Source organism: Phacochoerus africanus, chromosome 12 (genome assembly GCF_016906955.1).
Source record: "Phacochoerus africanus isolate WHEZ1 chromosome 12, ROS_Pafr_v1, whole genome shotgun sequence".
In the NCBI taxonomy this organism is placed as follows: Eukaryota; Metazoa; Chordata; class Mammalia; order Artiodactyla; family Suidae; genus Phacochoerus; species Phacochoerus africanus.
This window is the reverse complement of record NC_062555.1, coordinates 69,802,371-69,828,537: the sequence shown is the minus strand read 5'-3', so window position 1 is coordinate 69,828,537 and position 26,167 is coordinate 69,802,371. Positions and strand designations below refer to the sequence as shown.

The 26,167-nt window shown below is 42.2% G+C and overlaps 1 protein-coding gene and 1 long non-coding RNA gene across 7 annotated transcripts in view; one reads left to right on the top strand and one right to left on the bottom strand.

Moving 5' to 3' along the window:
• Positions 1 to 26,167, bottom strand: part of PRKCQ (protein kinase C theta) — a 147,931-nt gene that overhangs the window by 40,660 nt on the left and 81,104 nt on the right. For all 6 annotated transcript variants that reach the window (XM_047755233.1, XM_047755236.1, XM_047755232.1 and 3 more), the window contains one exon: positions 21,462 to 21,635. In XM_047755233.1, the coding sequence (XP_047611189.1) occupies positions 21,462 to 21,635 (174 nt within the window). The remainder of the gene's footprint in view (positions 1 to 21,461; positions 21,636 to 26,167) is intronic.
• LOC125112813 (uncharacterized) lies at positions 206 to 24,412 on the top strand. Its single transcript, XR_007131263.1, has 3 exons — positions 206 to 236; positions 1,864 to 1,928; positions 23,675 to 24,412. It is a non-coding gene; the product is annotated as an uncharacterized LOC125112813 (long non-coding RNA).

Sequence of the window (26,167 nt, the reverse complement as noted above, 5' to 3'; positions counted from 1 at the left end):
CAGGTGCGTGGAATCTCAGACTCAGCAGGCAACACCTGTTGTCCAAGAATTTCTGCATACAGGAGTTCCCATCGTGGCTCAGCGGAAACAAATCTGACTAGCATCCGTGAAGACGCAGGTTCGATCCCTGACCTCACTCAGTGGGTTAAGGATCTGGCGTTGCCATGAGCTGTGGTGTAGGCTGGCAGCTGCAGTTCCGATTGGACCCCTAGCCTGGGAACCTCCATATGCCACAGGTGAGGCCCTAAAAAGACAAAACAAACAAAAACCCCTGCCTATTTGGTCATGAACTGCCTTTTATCACTGGTGTCTTGCAGGGGGTAGGACCTATAGCAAGCTGTTTGAGTACAGCAGGAATTTACCCTGCCTCTACTGTAAATTGACTACATTTTTGACAAAGTGTGAATTTAACATCTGAATCACAGTTTGGTTGCACAGAAAAGGCATCCAAAGCGATCAAAGTGACGTGCAATTTCTGAAATGACAATTTTCAAGCATTCTGAGTATCAGAAAACTGCCAGCATGCTTTAAAGAGACTTATCAGTTACCTGTGAATGGGGACAGCACAACAAGTGAATTCTTGTCTTAGATCATGGATCAGGGTTTTTGAGGATGTGGTTTATGTGGCTTCTCTTCTCCTTGCTAAAATGTGGTAACTGCCAGCACTCCTAACTCCAGTGGAGGGTTTATGGATTAACGTGTTCGTGAGCGCCTCAGCCCGAGTGGTTTCTGAATAAAATGTTCAACATTAAAAACCTCCTGGCAGTGTTAGATGGATCTTGCCTCCAAACTACGGCAATACTAGAATGACAGACTTTTTTAAAAAAACTGCCATGCCAGAGGAGTTTTTCTTGTATTTCAAATAATAGTAACTTGCAGTTTGTATGGCACTTTCTCCACAAAGGACTCAAACTTCTCTGAAAATGCTATTTTTTTTAAAAAATGTTATCCCTTTGGAGGCAAAGGGGGAGAATGAGGTTACAAAGAAACCCTAGGTGACTTGTTGAAAGTCACAGGGAGTGTCAGGAAAACACTCATGCTCTGAAATCATAAGCAGAGGAATGACCTTGGTGAGGCCAGCCCGGAAGCTAAGGCTTGTGTGTTCTATAAAGGGAAAGTGAAACTTGCCCCCTCCCCCATAAAAAGAGACATTTTAGAGTAATACTGACAAAGAAGGGTTGCCTGGTCCAGGCGGGGAGAGTGGGAATCGAGTGCAGTGGTGTAGACATGCGAGTTAACACGAGCATCCCAACTCCTGCCGTCCCGCTGGGCAGTCTTTGCATGTGGGGCTGCAAATCTGTGGGCCTGCACCCACATTCAGGCTGGAGCAGGTGAAAGGTGCTCATGTGACCTAAAACACATCTTAAAGGATTTCGATACAGAAGGGCGTTTTCAGGGGTCAGAGGAGACACAGGTGAAGGCAGACCACAGTCCACCTTTCATTTCTAAGGAAAAACCATTTCCTTAAAAAGTGTTAGATGCATCTTTTCGTTTTTGTTTTTTGTTTTTTTTCTTTTTCTAAGTCCCCAGATGGAGCCACGTGTGCTAAACCCACATCACCAAACTGAGACTTAATACCTAAGCTATTTGTAGTTCCACCTTCCCCAGGGAAGCAGTCTTAATTGCAGAAAGTCTGGAACTTTCTGGTCAGCGCTGGGGGAGAGACCCTTCCTCCCCTAGGGGAACGTGACCTAGCCTGACACAGCCTGCCCTTCCCCCGCCCCCCACACCGCCTGCTCCTGGTTCCCACGGCACAGAGCCCCTCTGAGCTCCCTGCCAGCGGGGATGCTCCCCAATCATGACTCATCCAATAAGAACCATCAGAGCTTCTCATTTACTCAGGTCCATTATGTGTTTCAACAGATTTGGTGACGGCGACGGGACCCAGAGAGAACTTCTGATGGCTTTGGGGACAATTGGAAACACAGGTAAGAATGCTTTAAGTTCCTTTTTCTGGCTGTTGCAAGGGCTCTGGTTAAAGCTCCCCTCGGCTTTGAGCTCTGCTCTTTGTGTAAATTAAACTGGTCTAATTTAATCGGCTTTGCAGTCCCCATTTGACTGGCATCCCTGGTTCCACGCGGGGGCCTGCTGGTGGTTGGGTCCTCAGTCCCCCATTTGTCTGTCCTCAGGTTCCATGCTGGGACCTGCTGGGGGCGGCGGTGGTTCCCCACTGGTCTGGAATCGGGCTCCAGGCCTCATTCTTTGGGGTTTTGCTGGTTCAGCCCCTCCCCCAGTCCCAAGCTCCATGTTGGGAGCCGTTGGTGATGCGTGAGGTCTCTGCCTTGGCCAGGCTGTCGGGACATCTCTTGGTTGTGCTGGTGTGCTAAGGTGCCCGTTTGGTTGTGTTGTGTTGTGTTGTTAATGGGAACTTCAGAAGAAGAAAAAAGGTGGGTGTGGATTGAGCATTTAAAAGCCAGTAAAGCACTTAGCATCCAACCCAGAGCCTCCTGTATGAGGAGAAGCTAGTCATGGGATGGGTTAGAGCGACACAAGGTCACCTGCCGACACAGGTGAGGTCCACTGTAAAACACCATACCACCCCCAGCCCCGCAGCACTGCCCTCTTGGGCATGCACCTGCTCTGAGTGACCCAAAAGGCTTAGCCAGAAAAAAAATGAGACCTGTAAATTCTAAAGAGTTAAGCATGCCACTTGCTATTTATCTAAGAACTGTAATTCCAGAAGCTGTAGATACCTACAAAAATGGCCAAAATCTTGCTAAAGAGAACTTAAGATTGTTGTTGTGGGTCCTAAGGACTTAGCTTGGTAACTGTCAGGTTGGGGGGCCCCCCAAATATGGCTGGTCAGAAATATGGCTGAACTACCTTTGTGGCTAAGGGTCCTACCAAGCTCTATCAGCCCTCGGGGAAATTACAGTGGCCATTCTGAGGAAAGTTCCAGTAAGTTGAGATTTTTAAGAAGTACTTTGGAAAGGAAGGGCTCCCAAATCAAACGGAATGGGGACACCTGTTTTAACTGGCACACACAAGCCTTTGAAAGCCTTCAAGATGCCAGCGTAGCTGCATCGAAGAATTTGTTGCAAGAGGCTAATGAAAAATTAACGGTACAAGAAGTACCTAAAACAGATGCTAAGATGGACATGACAGAATTCCTGCTGCTCCCCTCTGCCCTCCTTTATTAGAATACTTATCCTAGCAATCTGGTCTAAATTGTCTTTCTACTCTATAAAGAGACCACAAGAGCATAAATAAAAATCCACCACCAGCCCCCCTTACAACTACCTTCAAAGGTGGGCCGCCCCAGGGGCCCCGCTCAGGGGCCCCTCCCAGGACCGTCGTGATGGGGAGGGATTTACTGCTAAACTGCTACATTATTCCCTTAAGCAGCTAAGGCAGACTTAAAATTCATGAAACATTAACTTTTTTTCTGGTGGACTCACTCCAGAACCTGCAGGGGGATCTCAGGGGAACTGGCAAAAGCCAGCAAGGATGGGATTCCTACCAGAGTTAGCACTTCTGCGGCCCCTGCAGTACATGGAATAGAGAGGAAAATATGACAACTTTTGTACCCATTTTGGGGGTGCCCCTTAAGTCCGAGGGGTGTTCCATACCGCAAGAAATAGTTACTGCTTGTCCCAACTGAAAACTGGCAAGATATTTACAGGGTGGTCTTTGTTGTTGTTGTTGTTGTTTTTGGTGCTCTGTGGTAAGAAGTTGGTTAGAAATTAGAAGCTGATAGTCAGAGCCTCCTAGGAATTTTATGGCCTCTTCCTCTCAGCCAAAATAAAACTGTGTACACCTCAGACGGAATGAAACACCTAAAGCCTTTGTGGGAGGAGTTACTAAAACATTCCAAAGGCAAACAGCTCTAAATCTAGAACACAGAAATCTTTTGATTTCCACCCTCTCCCTGATATAAAAGAAAAAAGCGAATTGAGGAGTGTCGAGTTGGAGGGGCTGGATCAGCCTATGACATCATTTAGGCTGCAACCCAATTCTTTGAGAAATTGGGAGCCACTGGCATTATCTGACACATTTTGCAAAATGAGAAACTCAGCTCTAGAGGCAGTTCAAAATCTAACTAGTCCTTGTACCAACCCCCAACCTCCCATATTTATCTCAAAAAAACACACATATGGATTTATAAAAAATCTGGCTGTAGGAAACCAAAGTCCGTGGAGGAACTTGCATTCTAGCGCTGTGCCTTTGAGATGTCAATGCCATATAAACTTTAGGGAGATAATTCTTATCAGAAGGAAAATGAAAGGGGGAAGGGTCATTTGAAACTTAGGTGAATAAAAAAATCTTTTAAGTGTCTTCCCCGCAAACATCAGTAAAAAGCTTTAGCCATCTGAGCAGGTAACCTGAACTTATTCCCTCTACCAGGTAAACAACTTCGATCCAGCTTCTTTGATAAGCAGGGACTTTCATGTTATTGTACCTGATTCACGGTAGTAATTTTAAAACGAAAGCTATAAATTCTGTTTGCACCTGTCTGTAGGTTTATGTGAGTCTGTGCATTAGTGTTGTATGTGTATGGTATTTTCACCCCCTCATAGTATTACTAAAATTGTAAAAGAGCTCTACTTAATTGATTTGAAGATGATTAAGCATTTACTTGAATTAAGTATTTGTGAAACTCCCAGAAATACACAGGCGTACCTCAGTGATTTTGTGGGTTCAGTTGTAGACCACCACAATATCACATTAAAGCAAATCATGAATATTTTGGTTTCCTAGTGCATATAAAGGTTATTTTTTATACTATACTTTAGGCTATTAAGTGTTCAATAGCATTATGCCTTAAAAATGTATGTACCTTAATGAAAAATACTTGATTGCTGAAAAATGCTAACCATCATCTGAGCCTTCATCAAGTCATAATCTTTTTGCTGGTGGAGGGTCTCACCTCACTGTTGGTGGCTGCTGACTAAACAGGTAGTGGTTGCTAGAGGTGGGTTTAGTCATGGTAATTTCTTAAAATAAGGCAACAATGAAGTCTCCTCTATTGATGGACCCTTTCTTTCATGAATGATTGTTCCACTGCAGGCAATGCTATTTGATAGCATTTTATCCACAGAACTTCTTGCAAAATTGTTCAGTCCTCCCAAACCCTGCCACTGCTTTATCAACCAAGTTTATATAATATTCTAGATGTTTGGTTGTCATTTCCACAATCCTCACAGCAACTTTACGAGAAGTAGATTCTAAATCAAGAAACCAGACTGACCAAGAAGAGGAGAGAAAAAACCCAAACAAAATATGAAAAGGGAGAAGTCACAACCGATACTACAGAAATGCAAAAAAACCATGAGAGAATACTATGAATAATTGTATGCTAACAAATTTGACAACCTAGAAGAAATGGACAACTTTCTAGAGACTTACAGCCTGCCAAAACTGAATCAAGAAGAAATAGATCAACTGAACAGACCAGTCACTAGAAATGAAATTGAATATGCCATAAAAACACTCTCTACAAACAAAAGTCCAGGACCAGATGGCTTCACGGGTGAGTTCTACCAAACATACAAAAGGAACTTATACCCATCCTCCTTAAACATTTTCAAAAGGTTGAAGAAGGAACACTTCCAAAGACATTCTATGATGCCACTATCACCCTAATTCCAAAACCAGACAAAGATACCACCAGAAAAGAAAACTATAGGCCAATACCTTTGATGAATATAGATGAAAAAATTGTCCACAAAATTTTAGCCAACTGAATCCAACAACATATAAAAAAGATCATACACCACAACCAGGTAGGATTCATCCCAGGTGCCCAAGGATGGTTCAGCATATGCAAACCAATCGTCATCCACCACATTAACAAAAGAAAAGTCAAAAACCACACGATCATCTTGGTAGATGCAGAGAAAGCATTTGACAAAGTCCAACATCCATCCATGATAAAAACTCTTACCAGAGTGGGTACAGAGAGAACATACCTCAACGCAATAAAAGCCATTTACAACAAACCCACAGCAAATATAATACTCAATGGAGAAAAGCTGAAAGCCTTCCCACTAACATCTGGAACAAGACAAGGATGCCCACTCTCACCACTGTCATTCAACATAGTACTGGAAGTCCTAGCTACAGCAGTCAGACAAACAAAAGAAATAAAAGGCATCTAAACAGGAAGAGAAGAGGTAAAACTGTCACTGTATGCAGATGACATGATACTGTATATAGAAAACCCTAAGGACTCAACCCAAAAACTATTTGAACTGATTAACAAATTCAACAAAATAGCAGGATATAAGTAAGATCAACATTCAGAAATCAGTCGCATTTCTGTATACTCACAATGAAATATTAGAAAAGGAATACAAAAACACAATACCTTTTCAAATTGCATGCCAAAAATCAAATACCTGGGAATACACCTGACCAAGGAGATAAGACTTATAGGCTGAGAACTATGGAACATTAATCAAGGAAATTAAAGAAGATGTAAAGAAATGGAAAGATATTCCATGCTCCTGGGTTGGAAAAATTAATATTATAAAAATGGCCATACTACCCAAAGCAATCTACAGATTCAATGCAATCCCTATCTAATTACCCACAACATTTTTCACAGAACTAGAACAATCCAAAAATTTATATGGAATCACAAAAGACCCAGAATTGCAAAAGCAATCCTAAGGAACAAAAACCAAGCAGGAGGCATAATCTCTCAGACTTCAGGGAATATTACAAAGCCACAATCATCAAGACAGTGTGGTACTGGTACCAAAACAGACATACAGACCAATGGAACAGAATAGAGAACCCAGAAATAAATCCAGACACCTATGGTCAATTAATCTTTGACAAAGGAGGCAAAAACATAAAATGGGGAAAAGACAGTCTTTTCAGCAAATATTGCTGGGAAACCTGGACAGCTGCATGTAAATCAACGAAACTGGAACACACCCTCACACCATGCACAAAAATAAACTCAAAATGGCTTAAAGACTTAAATGTAAGACAAGACGCCATCAAACTCCTGGAAGAGAACACAGGCAAAACATTCTCTGACATCAGCCTTAAAATGTTTTCTCAGGTCAGTCTCACAAAGCAACAGAAAAAAAAAGCAAAAAGAAAAAGAAAAAATAAACCAATGGGACCCAATCAAACCGACAAGCTTTTGCACCGCAAAGGAAACCAAAAAGAAAACAAAAAGACAACTTACAGAATGGGAGAAAATAGTGTCAAATGATGCAACTGACAAGGGCTTAATCTCTAAAATATACAAGCAACTTGCCCAACCCAACAGCAAAAAAGCCAACAACCCAGTTGAAAAACAGGCGAAAGACCTGAATAGACATTTCTCCAAGGAAGATGTACAGATAGCCAATAAGAACATGAAAAAAGGCTCAACATCCATGATTATTAGAGAAATGCAAATCAAAACTACCATTCATACCAGTAAGAATGGCCATCATTAAGTCCACAAATGACAAGTGCTGGAGGGGGTGTGGAGAAAAGGGAACCCTCCTGCACTGTTGGTGGGAATGTAAGCTGGTACAACCACTATGGAAAACAGTATGGAGGTACCTTAGAAAACTATATATAGAACTACCATATGATCCAGCAGTCCCACTCTTGGACATATATCTGGACAAAACTTTCCTTAAAAAAGACACATGCACCTGCATGTTCACTTCAGCTCTATTCATAATAGCCAAGACATGGAAACAACCCAAATGTCCATCGACAGAGGATTGGATTAGGAAGATGTGGTATATATACACAATGGAATACTACTCAGCCATAAAAAGAACAAAATAATGCCATTTGCAGCAACATGAATGGAACCAGAGACTCTCATTCTGAGTGAAATAAGTCAGAAAGAGAAAGACAAATACCATATAATATCACTTATATGTGGAATCTAATATACGGGACAAATGAACCTTTCCACAAAAAAAGAAAATCATGGACTTGGAGAATAGACTTGTGGTTGCCGAGGGGGAAGGAGTGGGATGGATCAGGAGCTTGAGGTTAATAGAAGCAAACTACTGCCTTTGCAGTGGACTAGCAATGAGATCCTGCTGTGTAGCACTGTCTAGTCACTTATGATAATGGGAGAAAAAGAATGTATACACATATGTGGAACTGGGTCACCATGCTGTACAGTAGAAAAAAAAGTGTACTGGGGAAGTAACAATAAAAAGAAAAAAGAAACCACTTTTTTTGCTCATCCATAGAAGTAATTCCTCTCCCATTAAAGTCTTATCATGAGATCGCAGCAATTCAGTCACATGTTCAGGGTTGACTTCTAATTCCGGCTCTCTTTCTATTTTCATCACATCTGCGGCTGCTTCCTCCAGTGCAGTCCCAAACGCCTGAAAGTCATCCTTGAGGTTGGAATCAACTTCCTTCAAACTGCTGTTAATGTTCTTCCCACAAATCACAAATGTTCTTAAGGGGCGTCTGTCTGCAATGGTGGGTCCTTTCCAGAAGGCTTACTTTTGCTTACCGAATTTAGTTTGCCCAGATCCACTGGAGGCATCACCATCTATGGCAGATGTAGCCTTACAAAATGTATTTCTTAAGCGATAAGACTTGAAAGCTGAAATCACACCCAGGGGCTGCAGAATGGAGATTGTGCTAGCAGGAATGAAAACAACACTAATCTCATTGTGCTTCTCCATCAGGGCTCTTGGGTGACCAGGGGCATTGTCAGTGAGCAAGCATATTTTCAAAGGAATCTCTTTCTGAGCAATAGATCGCACCAGTGAACTTGACATGTTTAGTAACTCATGTTGTAAACAGAGGTGCTGTCATCCAGGCCTTGTAGTTGCCCTGATAGAGCACAGGCAGGGTAGATTTAGTATAATTCTTAAGGGTCCCTATCCCTTTCAGATGGCAAATGAGCGTTGGCTTCAACCTCAAGTTACCAGGCTCGTCAGCCCCTAACAAGAGAGTCAGCCTGTCCTTTGAACCAGGCCCTGACTTCTCTTTAGCTATGAAAGTCCTAGATGGCATGTTCTTCCGATAGAAGCCTGTTTCATTCACATGAAAAATCGGTTGTTTACTGTAGCTACTTTCATTCATGATCTTAGTAGATTTCTGGATAATTTGCTGCAGCTTTTACATCAGTGTCTGCTGCATCAGCTTTCAGTTTTATGTTAGAAAGATGGCTTCTTTTCTTGAACCTCATGATCCAGCCTCTGCTAGTTCAGACTTTTCTTCTATAGCTTCTGGCCCTCTCTCAGCCTTCACAGAGTCGAAGAGAGCAGGGCCTTGCTCTGGATTAAGCTTTGGCTTAAGGGAATCTTGTGGCTGACGAGCTATCCGGACTGTTAAAATCTTCTCCCTATCAGCAATGAGGCGGTTTCATTTTCTTATTCTTGTGTTCACGGGAGAAGCACCTTTAATTTCCTTCAAGAACTGTTCCTTTGCATTCAGGCCTTGGCTAATGGTTGGTGCAAGAGGCCTAGCTTTTAACCTGTCTTAGCTTTCACTGTGCCTTCCTCACCAAGCTTCATCATTTCTAGCTTTTGATTTAAAGTGAGAGATGTGTGACTCTTCCTTTCACTAAACACTTAGAGGCCACTGTACAGTTATTAACTGGCTTACTTTCAACACTGTGTCTCACAGACTAGGGAGGCCTGAAGAGAGAGAAATGCGGTTGGTTGCTGGAGCAATCAGAGCACACACAACACTTATCCGATAAATCCGCTATCTTATATAAGCATGGCTTGTGGTGCCCCAAGACAATTGCAATAGTACCATCAAAGATCACGAATTATAGGCCACCATAGCAAAGATAATAGGCCACCATAACAAATAAAATAATAATGAAAAAGTTTAAAATATTGTGAAAATTAACAAAATGGGACAGACATGAAGTGAACAAATGCTGTTGGAAAAATGGCCTCAACAGACTTGCTGAATGCAAGGTTGCAACAAAATTTTCATTCATAAAAAATACAGTATTTTGTGACGTGCAGTAAGAAAAGGTATGTCTGTAAAAAAAAAAACAACAAAAACACTTGAATATGTCTTGATCTCACATGAGCTGAGAATATTTGGTAAAAAAAAAAGCTAGTTGAAGTTTGTTGGATTAATTAAAGTAAATAGATGCTCAGAATTATTAGCATTACAAAGAATGCAAATGTACTTTATTCTACCTGTTTTTTTTTTTTGGTCAAATAAATTCATGTCTCTGTTACCAAGTTTTGCAGCAAGAAAAATAGCATGGGGTGATGGCAGACTTTGTCTAATGTCTCATGAAGGTTTTTTTTTTTTTGTTAATAGTCTAAATATGCATTGGGATAAAAGATTTTAGGTAGATTAACAGTTTCCTCAAAAATTTGTGGCAACCTGAAACTACAATTGTTTACTTCTTTATTTTCACTAAAAATTAAGGGTTTTTAGGATTAAACATTCTAATATTTTTAATTAGGCTATTAGAAATAATAAGGGGAACATGTCCGTAGGCAAGGAAAGTAAGATGTGTGATTTTGCCAAAAGAAGGTATGAAGGGAGTTCCCGTTGTGGCTCAGTGGTTAATGAATCCAACTAGGAACCATGAGGTTGTGGCTTTGATCCCTGGCCTTGCTCAGTGGGTTAAGGACCCGGTTTTGCCATGAGCTGTGATGTAGGTCTCAGGTGCTGCTCAGATCTCAGGTGTTGCTGTGGCTGTGGTGTAGGCTGGTGGCTACAGCTGTGATTAGACCCCTAGCCTGGGAACCTCCATATGCTGTGGGTGCAGCCCTAGAAAAGACAAAAAACAAACAAAAAGAAGATATGAGGAATAGAGATGTATTTTTGATGAGGAAGAAGAAAGTAATTTTGTCCTAAAGTGAGAGTGGTTATTTCAGAATGGGGAAAACACAGGGGAAAAAATTGTAGATTTGTGGGAAAAAAAAAAAAGTCAACTAAGGTTGACTTTAGGGAGGCCATGAGGCCTCTAGGAAAAATGGGACTGGTACTCTTGTACCAAGGGTCTTGGGAGCTGAATTTTATGCATAGTCAAGCTAGCTATGATTGCAATGGATTGCAATGAATTTAAGTAAAAAAAAAGTTTCAGTCAAAATTAGAACTGGTTTTCTGTTTCTTAAAAGGAAAAGTTCTTTTGGACTATTTGTCTACTTCTGTTAACAGACTGTGAAAGAATTTTCAAAATAACTTCCTATGATTCCCATTATCTTGACAAGGTCTTCGATTCGTTAAAACTGAATCTTTTCTATTAATAAGCTAAGATTAAAAAAACCCAGTTATTTAACTTTCTGTACTTTCCTGCGAAATCTTCAATTTGTCACTTTGGTTAAATGGGTAACTGTTATTTCATAGTGACCTATAATCCTATTTCACTAAGTATTTTTAAACCTTTCAAAGTTTTTGACAAACTTCCCCCACATCAAATTCTAAATGATGTCTTCTGACCTCAAACCAACCTTGATATTTTCCAGAGGGCCCCTGGAAGATTTCAAAAGATTTGTTTTCTCTCCTTATAAAAAGAGATAGTACACTCACAAGGTTTATTTATTAGATTGCACGGGAAGCACTGTCAAATAAAGTCATACTAAGCCCCCTTTCTGTCATATTTATGTAGATATACGTGTTCTCAAAATTGATATGTCCTGTTATAATCATAATTCCAGTTACTATCTTAAAATATAAATCATAGGAGTTCCCATCGTGGCACAGCGGAAAAGAATCCGACTAGGAACCACGAAGTTGTGGGTTCGATCCCTGGCCTCGCTCAGTGGGTTAAGGATCTGGCGTTGCCATGAGCTGTGGTGTAGGTTGCAGATGCACCTCGTATCTGGCCTTGCTGTGGCTCTGGTGTAGGCCGTTGGCTACAGCTCTGATTAGACCCCTAGCCTGGGAACCTCCATATGCCACAGGTGTGGCCCTAAAAAGGCAAAACAAAACAAACAAAATATACATATAAATCATAGAAATAACTACCTTTTCTTATCACATAAACTTTCATCAGCTCTTTAACTATAGTCATTCAAAATTTTTAAGTTTTTGTCATTTACAGAGAGTTATTATTTCAGGTGCTTTTGCAAAAGTATTTTGTCAAAAGTGCTTCATTTTTGAAGAGATTCATGAAAAGTGCTCTAGCAAACGCAGGTTTCTGATAACTTTAAGGTCATACAATGGAATGGGGTGAAAATTTCCAGAACTGATGGAAAAAAACGGGACTGAAGCAGCACAAGAATAAGACGGGACCAGATGAACCGAGGGAGATGATTATAATTTTTATGTCGTCTTTGAAACGCGGCTGGTACTTGAACGTTTTGTTTCTCCAGATTTGAGATTTCTTTTACGTTATCTGAATTCCAGTTTGGTAAAGTAGACTTTGGTAAACAGAGGTGAAACACTTCCTTTTTCTCTCTGATTCCTCCGGAATTCAGAAATTCTTGAGTATTCTTTTTATGGCAAAGGAGTTAGTCACATAAGTTCAGTGAGAACCTGTTCTTATAATGGACACAAGTGGATACACTGGTTAGGTCACCAAGGCTTTGGAATGTTGTATGTGAGATACGTGTGTATAGGCTCAGATGTGACCAGACAGCTTGAAATAACTAAGGTTGACTTTAGGGAGGCCATGAGGCCTCTAGGAAAAATGGGACTGGTACTCTTGTACCAAGGGTCTTGGAAGCTTACCAGGTGAGTGAGAAAGGAGGTGACTTCCTGGTAGGCTCAGGAATTTCAGTCTATTTTTAGAGCTCAAGGAGAGAGGAATTCACCCAAACTTATAGGTATTGTGAGACTTGGGTCTGTCTTCCGGCCTCAGAAGCTTTAAACAGTCCATCTGAGGTTCCTCTCCAGCAAAGCAGTTTTGTTTTGTTTTGTTTTGTTTTGTTTTTTGTCTTTTTGCCATTTCTTGGGCCACTCCCACGGCATATGGAGGTTCCCAGGCTGGGGATCTAATCGGAGCTGTAGCCACTAGCCTACGCCACAGCCACAGCCACTCGGGATCTGAGCCGCATCTGCGACCTACACCACAGCTCAAGGCAACGCCGGCTCCTTAACCCACTGAGCAAGGCCAGGGATCGAACCTGCAACCTCATGGTTCCTAGTCGGATTCGTTAACCACTGAGGCACGATGAGAACTCCAAAGCAGTCTTTAGAAGAGCATATATGGTCAATCACTCTTCTTGCTGCATTTGTGTAATTAATCAGGCCAAGTTTAATGTAAACAAATTAGGTTTGCTGTGATTACCTTTGGTTTAAAAAAAGGTGATTAGACAAAGTTCTGTTTGTATCTTTGTAGCTATTAGAGTCTAACCCTGCTCGTTGTGTCTGTGGTTTTGCTATACACTTGAAACCTGGATTAGACCGTGGGGGTTCTTTCCCTCACGTAACTGGCTGCGACTCGCCCAACTACCGTTTCCACTTTTCTCTCACCTCTCTCATTTGGAATCCCTGTGAACAAAGCCTGCCCTTGGGTCTCCTTGGAAGGGGTTTTGCCAGATGCTCCTCACTAACCAGATGGGAGCCAAAGTGCGGGAACTTGACCCTGGGGTGTATTTCCCACCCCTGAAGGCGTCCCCACCTGACATCAGGCCCTGTACACCCACTGAAGACTCAGGATCACGTTTACTGGGCAGAGGAGCAGCCGGTGTCAAGGTAAACTGCTGGGAACCTAAACATGTAACCCTCTCTCCTTCACTGCCTTTCCTTTCCTCTGACCTTGGCCTGGAAGGACACCACCGTCATCCGTGCGTGCGCTCAGGCCATTGCTTGGGAGTCTAATCTTTTTAGGCTGCTAAGTTTGTCATCAAAAACTCTCATCTGTCCACGATGTTAGAGACCCCGGGTCTGTGTTCCTCTCAAGGGCTGACAGCCCCGCACCTGGGGACCTTTGCATCCAGCTCCATGCAAGGAAGGGGCACAAGGCAAGGATAACTGCCCCTTCCTCGGGCAGGGCCTTACTTTACTAGCCAAGATAACACTTCTGAGGAAGCTGAAGCTCGGTTACATAAAATACTGAACAAGCTCCTTGGCTTAAAAAGGTGACTCTCTCAAGGGGTTCTGTCTTTGACTTATTTGATTTTGATTGGTTTGGGACTTGGGGCGGAAGAGCACTCCAGATCAGTGGGAGGTATCCTACTATTCAAAGTTCCTAGTAGTTGCCCTGGACTGCTGTGCTCTTGCAAAGGCTTTGCATGCATGTTCACAGTCACCGACCACCAAGTAAATGATCTCCTCCTTAAGGCTGGAATTTCAAAAAAGGAATGAAGAGAATGACTGACTTAAAAATTGTAACCCTGAACCCTGTGACCTGCAAACACCCCAGATTCAGTAAAAACAAAAAACCATCCTGACCCGTGAATACCACCTAAAGGATCATCAAAAACCAGGAGAATTTTCGCACGGTAGCTGGGAGCAGTGCTAATGCCTTCAATTTTGAGCACATCTCCCAAGTAAACTGAGGGCCCGATCCAAAGAGGGAGGTGATTTTTTAAAAAAGTGATTCAAATGCAATCACTTGTGCTAAGCACCTCCCACCCCACCCCCACCCTGTCTCCAAACCAAGACCTAATACTTAACCTAACTGTCCTTCCAACCTTCCCAGGAATGTAATCTTAACCAGTCAGCCTGGAACTTCCTGATCAGGATGAGTGAGGAGGATATCCATTTGGTAGACCCTTTCATCCCCCGAAAGTAGGTGACTCTGCCTGAAACAGTCTACTTTTTCCTTCTTGCTCCCGCTTTCAGCCTATAACAATCTTCCATTTCATATAGCTTCTCAGAGCCTTCTCTTTGCTAGACAGGATGCTGCTCAATTTATGAATTGTTTTTTAAAAAGACAATCAGAACTCTCAATTCACTCAGTTGAATTTGTGCTTTAGCACTTTCCAAACTCTTATTTCCCCCAGTGTTATCAGAGATAGAGAAACATTGGGTACTTGAGTTGTTGAATTTTGACTCTAGCATAATTGAAAGAGAGGAAAACTATTTTTCCATGTTTTTTTTTCTCCCCTGTAGGTGAACATTAATTACCACAGAGAGGCCATGTCACTAAGATACTCAGTGTCTTACTAGTGGCCCTTATCTGCACAAAGACAGGGTGAGATGGAACACTGTTCCCAGTTTCTAGCTGAGTGGCTTTAAGGCAAGGTTCACCTTTCTTAGCCTTAGTTTTCTCCTGGGTAGAACGGAATGATAACATTTACTTCATTGGGGTTAACAGAATTAAATAAGATAAATTAGGTCCTTAGGAAACTATCTGGCACAAAATAGGCTCTCAAAATAGATGCTGAAGCAAGGATGGCTGTTTGCATGCCTTTTTTAGTAAAAGAAAAAAAAAATCATTCTGGATGACAATGTGCTCATCTTAAAGATTCAACTTTCCAGCTTTCCTTGCAGCTATAATAGTCACAGAGAGGTAAGCAGCAGTTTTGTTTTTGTGTGTGAGCCTTTTGGAAAAGTGTTTTTATAAAGACTAAGCTGGCGTGGAGTGGTTCTATCCTTTTTTCTCTTCCCCCATAGAATGTGGCTGTGAGGGCTGGACTCCAGCAGCCATGTTAGACTGAAGAGTACCTTTGAGGATGGAGACCCCATGCAATAGATGATGGAACTGTCATACTTGCTGTGAATCCCTTAATATCTCACTCCTTTAAGAGAAGAACACTTCCATCCCTTAAAGACATTATTATTTTCTGACCCTGTTACTAGCCATGTTAATTCACATTGAAACAATTCTAAAATTGGGAGATGGCTTCTAGTTTTTAAAATAATTTTGTGTATCAAGGAAACAGAGCATCTAAGTACTAATGGTATGTTAAAACCAAGAAAGCAGAATACTATTCTTCTAAGCTAAAACTTTTTCTTTTTCAATTTACTACTTAGAATCGGGTAGGAAAAGGACATTGTTTACTATTAATCCCCATATAGTTTTAGAGTTTTGTCTATTTTTTGGGGCATAATGCTTATAAATAGGTCCACAAAACCATTTGTTGAATTAATTTTACAGTGATCCTGTAAAGTAACTTGCGAAGTGTATTTTTAAGATTTTATGATTAATTTGTTTCTAGTAGATTTTAATTTGTTGGCACAATTAAAAGATTCCTCCCCTGGACACACTAAAAGCAATTCCTCCTGAAGAACTCAGGGATGACGGAAGAGCTTGTGCACAAGAAACTGAGGGACCGAAGCCCAGCATCCACAGGAACCACCTCTGACTCAGTGATGTGCAGGAGGGAGGGTACCACTCAGAGGCCTGTGCAGAGACCTGCCCACCATGGCGCCCAGTGATTTAAAGCGCACTTAGACTCTGTGTGGAGCAAATCCATTTACTAACCTGAGGCACCTGTCAAATGCGTTAGGAACTGCTGGACTTCTCTCCAGGGCCGGGGTGCTGTGTGTAGATGGGGACAACCGAACACTGTAGCCACCTGCCACGGCCACTGCAGCGCGCCACAGACCCACACCAGCTACAGCCAGGGTGGCCTTGGCGTGGTGTCTCCCAAGGCCTCTGCCTTATTCTGCTCCCGCCGTTCTGCCAGGTTGGCCACAGGATGCCCTTCCCAGGGACCTCTTTGGCCCTTATCCACTCTTGATCCAGCCTTCCTGTCAAGGAAGCCCAGGTTGGCATGCTACAGAAGCCCCCAGCCCCTACCTGCTCCAGCCAGCTTGCCAACGCTGCCCAGCTCACACAGGGGATGCTTCTTACACAAAGCCATCTTTAAAACAAGGAGAGGCATCTGGGTTTTTGTTTGTTTGTTTTTTCCTATTTCATAGAAACAAACCAGAAAGACAAAACGGGGCAACAGAGGAATATGTTCCAAATGAAAGAATAGGATTTTTCCTAGGATTTTATCTTAATGAAATAAAGATAAGTAGCTTACCCCATTTAAGAGTTCGAAATAATAGTCATGAAGACACTGAACTCGGGGGAAGAATGAAGGATCGCAATGGGAACTTTAACAGAGAGTCAGAAAACAAAGAACCAATCAGCAATGAAGGCTAAAATAACAACTACAGGGAAGCAACAGCAGATTAGATGCTATAGAAGAATGGATTAGCAAAATAGTGGAAATCACCCAAGTAGAAGAGCAAAAAGAAAAATTAAAATGATAGTTTATATCTGGGATAACATCAAGTCTACTAACATTTGCCTCATAGGGATCCCAGGAGAAGAAGGGAGAAGGGATGAAGAAGCCCTAGCTTGGGGAAGGAAGCAGACATCCAGGTCCAGGAAGCACAGAGAGTCCCAGACAAAATGAATGCAAAGTGATCCACAGTAATACACATTGTAATTAAAAATGGCAAAAATTAAAGAACAGTAAAAGCAGCAAGAGGAAAAAGCAATTAGCCACATACAAGGGAACCCTTCTAAGACTATCAGGTGAATTTTCACCAACAACTTTGCAGGCCAGAGGCAGTGGCATGATATTTAAAGTTCTGAAAGGGAAAAAAACAAAAACAAAAAACAACCCCCCCCCCAACAATCCTTTAAACCAAGAATACTCTAACTGGCAAGTTTACAGGAGAGATCAAGAGTTTCCCAGACAAGAAAATAACATAGTTCATTACCACTAAACTGGCCTTTACGAAGACCCTTTAACATTTTTGGGACTTGAAAAGGCCATAACTAGAAATACGAAAATACATAAAAGAAAAAATATCTCACTGCTAAAGACAAATATATAGGAAAGGCTGTGGAATAGCACTTAAAAAGCTAGTGTGAAGGCTAAAAGACAAAAGTAGTAAGATCAACTACAAGAGTAGTGAAGGGATATAGAAAGATATAAAACATGAACAGACAGATAATCAGTGACGACACAATCAGTAATTAAAAAAACTCAATAAACAACAAAAAGACCTCAACAAACAAAAGTCTAGAACCAGATTGCTTCACAGAGGAATTCTGCCAAATATATATAAAAAAAGAGTTAACACCTATCCTTCTCAAACTCTTCCAAAAACTGAAGAGGAAGGAATGACTCAACTCATTCTATAAGGCCAGCATTACGATACCAAAATAGACAAAGACACAACACAAAAATTACAGGCCGATATTGCAAATGAATATAGATGTAAAAATCTCAACAAAATATAAGCAAACAAAATTGAACAAAATATTAAAAGAATCATATACCATGATCAAGTGGGATTTATCCCAGAGATGGAAGGATGGTTCAATACCTGCAAATTAATCAACATGATACCTTATATTAACAAAATGAAGGGCTAAAATCATATCTCAATAGATACAGAAAAAGCACTTGACAAAATTCAACATCATTCATGATCAAAACTCTCATCAAATTAGGTATAGAGGGAATACGCCTCAGCATGATAAAGGCCATCTAAGACCAACCCAGAGCTAACAACAAATTCCATGGTGAAAAGCTGAAAGCTCTTTTTCTAAGATCAGGAACAAGAAAAAGATGCTCACTCTCACCACTTAAATTCAGCGTCGTATTGGAAGTGCTAGACATAGCAACCAGACGAGAAAAGGGAGGCCATCCAAACTAGAAAGGAAGGTGACATGGCATTATCCATAGGAAACCCCAAGGGCACCATGAAGAAAACTGCTGGAGTTAATCAATTCCGTAAAGCTGAAGGGGGAAAAACAGATATGCACAAATGTGCTGCATTTCTTTCTTTTGTCCCATCAATGTAGGCTGTACGGCAAAGTGATGCATTTCTATATATTAATAACGAACTATCAGAAAGAGGAAGAAAGAAAGCAATCCCATTTACAATTGTGTCAAAAAAGAATAAAATGCCTAGGAATACATTTAAAGAGATGAAAGACCTATATTCTGAAAACTAAAAGACATTAAGAAATTGAAGGTAACACAAAAAAGTGGAAATCCTGTGTTCATGGATTAGAAAAATTAATATCGTTAAAATGTTCATATGAAAACAACCCACAGATCGAGTGCCATACCTACCACAATACCCATGACAGTTTTCACAAAACTAGAACAAATGATCTTAAAATTTCCATGAGACCACAAATGACCCCAAATAGCCAAAGCAATCTTTGCTTTGTTAAGCAAGTCACAGGCTGCTTTGAATTCTTGTCATATACATTAAGCCAGATTCTAAAAAATAAGCAAGCAGAAAAAATAATCCAGAAGGTGCTTTCCCAGTTGATTACAAAGTTACCCAGAGGAAATCATCATTCACATAAATTGCTTTTTGTACTCACCTGTGGCATGTGGTTATTCTGTTTGACATTGAAGGTTTGAATAAGAAATCAGGACTATTAGGTGTAAAATAAGATACAAGGATATACTGCACAACACGGGGAATCTAGCCAATGTTTTATAATAACTATAAACGGAGTATAACCTTTAAAACTGTGAATCGCTATATTGCACACCTGTGACATGTAACACAGTACAACAACTACGCCTCAATCAAAATGAATAAAATCTGAAAAGCCAACATCTCAAACCAACTCAGGGTCTTTCAGAAAATGCAACATCAGCTCTGGCTCCCTCCCCTCCATCTTATTTCTAAAAGGACTCAAATCCTTGAAGTCTAAGTAGTGCGATGGTCTTTTTACATGTGAGGTGTTCATTCTGACCCTTTTCCTCATGCATCTGCTCCTCTGGTTTTGGTAAAACACTACAAAGCCTTGGACTCTGAAGAGCATTTCCTATAACAGGGAAAGAAGCAAACACGACCCGAGCTCTCATTGACCATCAGAGAAGGGAATATAGTTATTTTCTAGAAAGTGAGATTCTTAACAGCCTTCTATGTAAGATAGGAAAACAATCATACAAATGAGTATACAAGAACATCAAGGAAAGGTGCCAGGTGAAGGTTGATTACATAATGCACGAGTAGCCTGGTCCGAGGAATAGTTAGCATTTTGATAAAAGCTCACCATATTTTAAGAGGAAACGTGAGATTGTCGGAGCCGCCAGGGTGCACAGCAAATCTAGAACAGAGACTGTGAGGGGAAATTCCTAGCGGGAAATCTCTCTAGCGCTCATTCTCAGAAATTCCAAACTCCTTCCTGCTGCAGAGGAGAAACTTCCTTTCTCTTAAACAGCTTTTCATAATCCCCTTCTTCCTTCATGCCTTCCTGGGGCCCCCACATCTCAGCTGCCCTAGACCCCTTCTGCCTGTTTACACTCTGATTCCTCGTTTTTCTCAGCTCTGGTGCTGAGCGTCTGCATCCTGCGATCCGACAGTACTCACCACTGTTAGAAGCATCATTCGTGCCTCCTTAGAGTACGGAATTCCCTGTGCCAGGAATGGTATTTCTGGATCCTTAACAATGCTTTGAAAACAGTATATGATCATCGAGTGCTTTTTCATGGTCTCATTTCTCTATTTTAGCTAAGGATATGTATTCATTTATTCCTTCATTAAACCCTTGTAGAGAACCTGCGGGGAGCTGAGGAAGGAGGGATGAAATCCCTAAGTGACAGTCCCCCTTTTCTGGCCGATTCCCAGAGTTTCTCCACTAAATTATGGTTGGAGGCAGCTAAGAGGTCCTCTGATACCTAAACTGAGGTAGTAAATTATCGTTTCGGCCTGAAATGGAGCGAGAGAAAAAACTCTTCATGTTCTTTGGGCTTTGATCACATGCCACTCATGGGTCTGCTTATTATTCCAGAATGAGTTACGTACAGTGGGGGTAGGGTCAAGGAGAACAGGAAAATGAAAAGAGAAAATCGGCGTCTGTGTAGGACGACTGATCTAGAAGGACGTTCATTTCAGTGTTATTTAAACCAGAAACAAAGTGTGGAGACAGTCTAATGAGCTAAATCACATTGCAGAACAACATCCACAGGTGTGAAGAAGTGCATAGAGTGTTCGCAGCGCGAGTTACAGAGCACTAGGTGTTTATGGCAGGTGGTAATTTTTACTTTTAAAAACCTAGGGGGGGAAGATATAGGATAAACTCCTAAGTTATTAACAGAGGATACATACACCCAAGCGGTGGAATTACACATGATTTTCTTCTCTGAGCATAGAAGCACTTTCCAAATTTTCTAAAGTGATCCTGAGTAACTTTTGAGTCAAAAAAATGACTGTTTTTTTTGAAAGGAAAATGGAGATCATGAGGAGAATTCTGTGAGAACGGAAGAGAGACGTCGGACAAAATTCACCCTTTACCCCGCTGCTCAGGGCCTTGCTGATAAAGCCCGCTCTAGAGGAAGTGCTCCATCTGGCCTCATGAAGGAAAATAACAGCGCACATAAGTTTTGATCTGTTTTTCCTCGCATACATGTATGGGAGATGAACAAAACAGAGGCCTCCCTTTCCCCCTCTCACAAAGCACTGCTATGCGAAGCCAGTCACGGGCTGCTTAGCATCCTTGTTATAGAAGGTGGAGCACTTTCAAACACACAAGCGTCAGACAAATCCAGAAGGAAAGCCCTTTTCCAACCCACTACATTACAAACGTCTAAGTTATACTTCAGCGGTGTTTAGAGGCGAAGAAATGTGTTTGGACGGATGGGAAATGGACTCAAAGGCCAAAAGAGCACACATGGGATGCCCCATCCCCAGACGAGGGCTCCGGGTAACTGGCTGCGAGGTGGAGGAAAGTTGGGCGGAGGCCTTACCTTGGTCTGGAATGTACAGAACATGTGTGTTAGGAACGGATGCTCCCAGGCCAGGGAGAGAACTCTCTTCTCTATCATGGTGCACTCCACGTCGTCATCCATCAAAACCACGTCTTTCTTTAAGGCTTTTATTGCGAAAAATTGATTGGTTTTCTTGAACTCCGCTAGGAAGACCTAGAAGGAAGGGCAGAGGTAACTTCTAGAATTTGGATTTGCATTCATTAAAGAAGAGTCACGAGGTCCGGAGAGAGAAGCACCGGGTGAGAAAGGAGGATGAGTCTTCAGTCCTCCCCCCCTTCTCTTTATGGAGATAAACTGGATATGCTATGGACCAGTTTCAACCTCTCTGTACCTTTCAAAGGGCTGCAGAAAACTACAGTGTGACCGAATGGGTTATTCTCAACCCCCGAGAAATTCTATTTATAAAAGCATACCCTGAATGGGAACCTGCTGTACAGCACATAGAACTCTAGCCAATATTCCGTGATAATCTGTGTGGGAAAAGAATCTGAGAGAGAATGGATGTGTGTACATGTATACCTGAATCACAGAAATCGTCACAGCCTTGTAACTCAACCATACGTCGATAAAACTTTAAAAAATGGAAAGAATAAAAAAAACCCCGTGTATCCAGTCTGCCCAGGGACCTTAGTACGCTTACAAAAAAATTTACAGACACAGATATGTATGAAGGAAGCGGCAAGTGTTGGAGAGGAGACTTGATCACTCTTGAAATATCACTGAAAATGAGCATCAAACCCGACTCCAAGTTTTAACCCACTTTTTCAAGGCAAAAAAGAACAGGTGAGGATCAGAGCTGCCCTGATGTGCTTATAGAGAGCACAGCCTCTCTTCTGACGGCACAGATACTCGTACTACCTACAAGACCTACTGTGAGTCAGACATTCTGCTGTGTACTTTATAGGTGCTCATTTTATTATCTATTTAATTCTTAGCTCAGAACACTCTGCAAGACGGTAATCATTAAAAGAAAAAAAAAACCCAAACAAAAAACCCACCAAAACTAGGGAGTTCCTGCTGTGGCTCAGCAGGTTAAGAACCTGACATAGTATCCATGAGGATGTGGGTTCGATCCCTGGCCTCGCTTAGTGGGTTAAGGATCTGGCATGGCCGTGAGCTGCAGCAGAGGTCAGATCCCATGTTGCTGTGGGATAGGCTTGCTGCAGCTCCAATTCAACCTCTAGCCCAGGAACTTCCACATGCCACAAGTGTGGCCATTAAAAGAAAAACAAACAAAGCAAAAAACAAGGAGTCTCCAAGGGTAACAACTTTCTCAAATCCAGAATGCTCAAGTGCAAATTCGGACTCCAGAGTTGACGTTTTCCAGCCGACTTCACGAATCTTAGGAGGAAGGATACCAGATGGCATGTAATGGAAAGGGCCTCCGACTTTCACTTTTGCAAATGATGCAGCCACAGATGAAGTGACAGTAGGGAGGATATGGCATTTGGAGATAGAAAACTCCAGCTCAGGCCTCATTTCACAGGCACTCATGAGCTCTGGGAATGTGGGCAAACAAATTAACCCCCCTGGGCTTCAGTTCCCTAAATGTGCAAAAGTGGTTACTATGACTGCATTGCTAAGGGACAGGACTGCCGTGGAAGTCAAAAACTAAGTGGAAAAGTGAACTATAAAATGCTTTCTAAATGACAGTTATTGAAATCTTCACAAAACAAATGACTGTATATAACAAAACAGAAACAGGCTCACAGCTGTAGAGAACCCACTAGTGGTTACCAGTGGGGAGAGGAAGGAGGGGAGGGGCAAGATAGAGGTAGGGGATTAAGAGAGACAAACTCCTATGTATAAAATAAACAACTGGGATTTATGATAGAGCACAGGGAAATACTCCTGTTACTTCTGTAATACCTTTAAATGGCGGGTGATCTATAAAACTACTGAATCATTATGGTCTACACCTGAAACTAATAAAATGTTGTCCCTCAGCTATACCTCAAAAAAGGAGAACACCTGTCATTTGGTTCTTTTGGTGACTTTTAGGGAATGTTGAAGTTAGTGATAATACACCCATAGTGAAAATGTGTGTGTCTATGTTTAAAATAACACAGGGTGGACACACAGCTTTGGGGGAGCTGCCTTGCTACAGGGGACAGAGCTTAGATGAGAATTGGGGCACATGAATGATGTGCCTATTCCCAGAAAGCCTGCAATTCATTCTCCTTGGCCTGCAGATGATGGAGAGCCAGGATACAGAGGCTGCCGTCTTGGTGAAGAGCCCTACTTCCCATACTGAGTGAAAAGAAAGAAGTTGTGGTGTATTCTTAGGGTTGTGAGACAAGGAAACGTGGCTCTCCCATTGTGCTTTGGTGCGTATTTCCCCTCTCCTTGGATTGCCCTGTGCAGTGGCCTCAGTGGAGGGACCCAGGGTCCTGATGGAGGACGGGTTACTGCTTTGGACGTAGAGCAGAGAGTACTGAAACCCTTGGCTGCCCCTGGGGTTGTCTACTAAGGCCTAGAGGTTTAGCTTAATGGCTTCTTAACCTTGCTGGAATGTAGGAATGCACACAGGAACCAAGGAAAACATTTCATTGACAATTAAAGTCCTCTTTTGGTAATTCTTCTTTCAATAAAGCACCCCAAAACCAGTCATAAACGAAGCTGAAAAGGCAATTTCCATCTCTGTGATGTGCTTTCAATTTTGGTTAACAGGCTATAATTGCACATTAATTGATGCTAAATTTTAATGAGGATTGGCTGTAAAACTGCCTATTTCACTCAGATTAACACCAAACGAGCCTGCCATGGTTCATGTTATTGTGGCAAGGAACTAACCGAATTAATGGAGATCAGTTACCGTTGGCAGGGCAGAATGGTTTTTGCCAAAGGCGATGCTTGGTATTTAAATCCAACCCCAATTGCAGTGCAATGTCATTTAGCTACGGCAGTGCCCAGTAGCATTTTCATTTGTTTATTACGAAATAAATGGGGTAAGTTCAGCTGCCAAAGTCAGATGAGCAGGTGCAGTGCATTAAGCTGGCCTTGGCCGCACAAATTCGTGCAACAGTCATCTCTGGCTAGAATTTTCCTGGGAGTTGGATCCAAGAACATAAAACAGCCGAGAATCCCATTAATACACGCGCTAACCTTAACATCCCAAATCACCTAAAAGCCTATATTCCATAACCTCCCTCTCTCCAGTCACTGGCTCAGAATACTCTCTTGTCACTGAGAGTATAATTTCTCAGAGGCCGTCTTCCTCCTGGTCCCCCTGCCCTCTGTGGCTGACAGGCAGCCCATAACCTGAGTGAGTGGCAGCAAGAATTCAGAGGAGGGTCTTTCGCCATGAACCTTTCTGCAGGCTCGGGCTACAGCTGTGGTCTTGCCTGGATCGTGTCCCTTCCCAATAATTCATATGCTGATGTCCTGACCCCAGCACCTCAGGATGTGACCTTTACAGAGGTCGCTGTGTTAAAATGAGGTCATTAGGATGGGCCCTAATTCAGTCTGACCGGTGTCCTTATAAGAAGTGGGGACTGGGACACAGACATGCACAGAGGAGGGGCCCTGGGAGGACGCGGGGACCCGGCCAGGACAGAGGCCTCGGGAGAAGCCCGCCCTGCGCACCCCTGGATCTCAGGCTTCCAGCCTGCACACCAGGGAGAAGTGAATTCCTGTGGTTGAAGCCCACCCCACACCCCCGCTGTGGTCCTCTGTTACAAACTGATACAGAGAAAAAAAAAATCACACAGAAAGTAAAACCACACTCTGGGTTTGAGAAGGGAGCAACAGCAGCATCATCTGCCACCAGCAGTGACACAGAAATATCAAGTGAAACAGGAACTGGGTGAGGCGCTTGCCCCTGTCTTTAGTATCCAAAGGCTTAAGCTCACAAGCTCGTGGGATGAACACCTTCAAAGTAGGTCACCAAGGGGAGGGGGGAGGGGGCGAAGGATGGAGGGGGAGGGGGAGGGAGGAGGATGGACGGGGAGTTTGGGGCTGGCAGATGCAAACTATTGCATTTAGAATGGATAAGCAATGAGGTCCTGCTGCACAGCACTGGGAACTGTATCCAGTCTCTTGGGATAGACCACGATGGAGGATAGCATGAGAAAAAGAATGTATATATACGTAGGACTGGGTCATGATGCTGTACAGCAGAAATTGGCACAACACTGTAAATCAACAATAATCAAAAAAATAAAAAATAATAGTTCCCGTCTTGGCTCAGTGGTTAGTGAACCCGACTAGAATCCATGAGGACTCCAGTTCAGTCCCTGGCCTTGTTTAGTGGGTTAAGGATCCGGCGTTGCCATGAGCTGTGGTGTAGGTCACGGACGTGGCTCGGATCCCACATTGCTGTGGCTGTGCTGTAGGCCAGCGGCTACAGCTCTGATTTGACCCCTAGCCTGGGAACCTCCATATGCCGCAGGTACAGCCCTAAAAAGCAAAAACAATAATAATAAAAAAGAAAACTTTCAAAGTGACATGGCTGAGAACAACAATTCTCAAAGAGCTCAGCTGCTCTTCCCTAGAGCTCAGCTTGCTGGGCCTGTGTTTATTCAGATGCCTCTCTGCCCTCTAATAGATACTGATATAATATAGTTTAATATAGTATAATATAAAATATAGTATAAAATGCAATGTAGTATAATATAAAGCAAAATATGATACAGTATAAATTAAAATGTAATTAAAATATATAACAGTATAATATAGTATAAAAT